The sequence below is a fragment of the Hevea brasiliensis genome, chromosome 13 (genome assembly GCF_030052815.1).
Source record: "Hevea brasiliensis isolate MT/VB/25A 57/8 chromosome 13, ASM3005281v1, whole genome shotgun sequence".
Classification (NCBI taxonomy): Eukaryota; Viridiplantae; Streptophyta; class Magnoliopsida; order Malpighiales; family Euphorbiaceae; genus Hevea; species Hevea brasiliensis.
The window spans coordinates 50,728,101-50,729,447 of NC_079505.1; the positions used below are offsets into that span (position 1 = coordinate 50,728,101).

Consider the following 1,347-nt stretch of genomic DNA (forward strand, 5'->3'; position numbering starts at 1 on the left):
TCAAGGAATATTCTCACTAATTATTGGTGCGGTGGTGGGAATTTTAATGTATCCCACATTTTCTTGCAATTCAACCTGATCTTCTCCATGGATCTTCTTGCATTGGTAGTAGAAGATGGAATATGCCACCAACCAAACCAGCCTAACCAAGCTGATAAAACTAATGACAACAAACCCAATAATTACCTTAGTTGCCAAAGGCTGTTCATAAGAAATCAACCTTAAACCTTGTACCAATACACAAGATAATGTAATGAATACAAGATTTAGAAGAAACCCATGTATCTTCATGCCTTTAACAATCTGTGCTGCCTTCCCAAGCGCTTCAATTCCATACATTTCTTCAAGAACTGAAATAACAAGTGCTAATGTCCAGAAAACAGTCATATAGACATATGAAACTGAGGCCACGACGAAAAGCACGGTATACAAGGCAAAAAATAATGGACCTGGACGTTGGTTTATTAGTGACAGAGGAAATAGAATAGCTAACAGAAGGCAAATGTAACCTGTGCACAAGAGAGTTGTATAAAACCAAGTAACACATGGCCTTTTCCATGATCTTGCTGCTCTCAACAGCAAGGTCTTGAATGTCATGTCTTTTGATCCTCTATACGCCATAGCTGATGCAGAGATTGTAACAGTGGCTAAGAATAAGGAGATGGTGGAGTTGACAAGTAGGTAAATCCATTCAACTCCAATGAAAATTCCCAAGTCTCTTTTCATATTGATGAAAATATTGGCGAATTCAGGGCTACCAGGAGCTGCAGCAATAACAAGATTTTGCTCAGTGAGAAAGTCTCTGATCAACGGTTTGATGGAGAAGATGTTGAAAATATAGAAGAGGGAGTTGATGAGAAGGGTGAGTAAGGTGATGTAGGTCATTAGCTTCCCATTTTTGAAGAAGATGATGTTCTGGGTTTCTCCTAATGTTCCCACAAACTCTAAAAGAATGTGAAACTCCATTGAAATGGATTGATCTTTGAATTTGCTTTGTGATGAAAGGAGTTGTTGCATATATAAGCTAATAACGAATTATTGGGTATTTATAAATATGCTGATTATTTACAAATTTTTAAGAATTGACCTATTCTTGATCCTTTTTCTTTTGGCTGCAAATTTTGACTAACAAGGATGTAAGATGAAGAAAAGTCTTTGTGCTATTTAAATAAGACGAGTATTATTTGGTCTTGCTATATGTTTTACTAGTCTTATTATGAAGTCTTTTTTTTTTTTTTTTGGTATATCTATCAATCATAAACTTCCATTATGAATAGTGGGTTATAAATTATTTTTTTTTTTAATAAATGCATTTTATTTAAATTACACTTATATAATTTGAGGAAG

General features: G+C 34.7%; 1 protein-coding gene across 1 annotated transcript; it reads right to left on the reverse strand.

Annotated features, from left to right (window-relative positions):
• Positions 1–966, reverse strand: LOC131172134 (uncharacterized). The gene has a single exon (XM_058133089.1). It carries the CDS (start codon positions 964–966, stop codon positions 1–3), a length of 966 nt encoding a protein of 321 aa, XP_057989072.1.
• Positions 967–1,347: the final 381 nt, after the last annotated feature.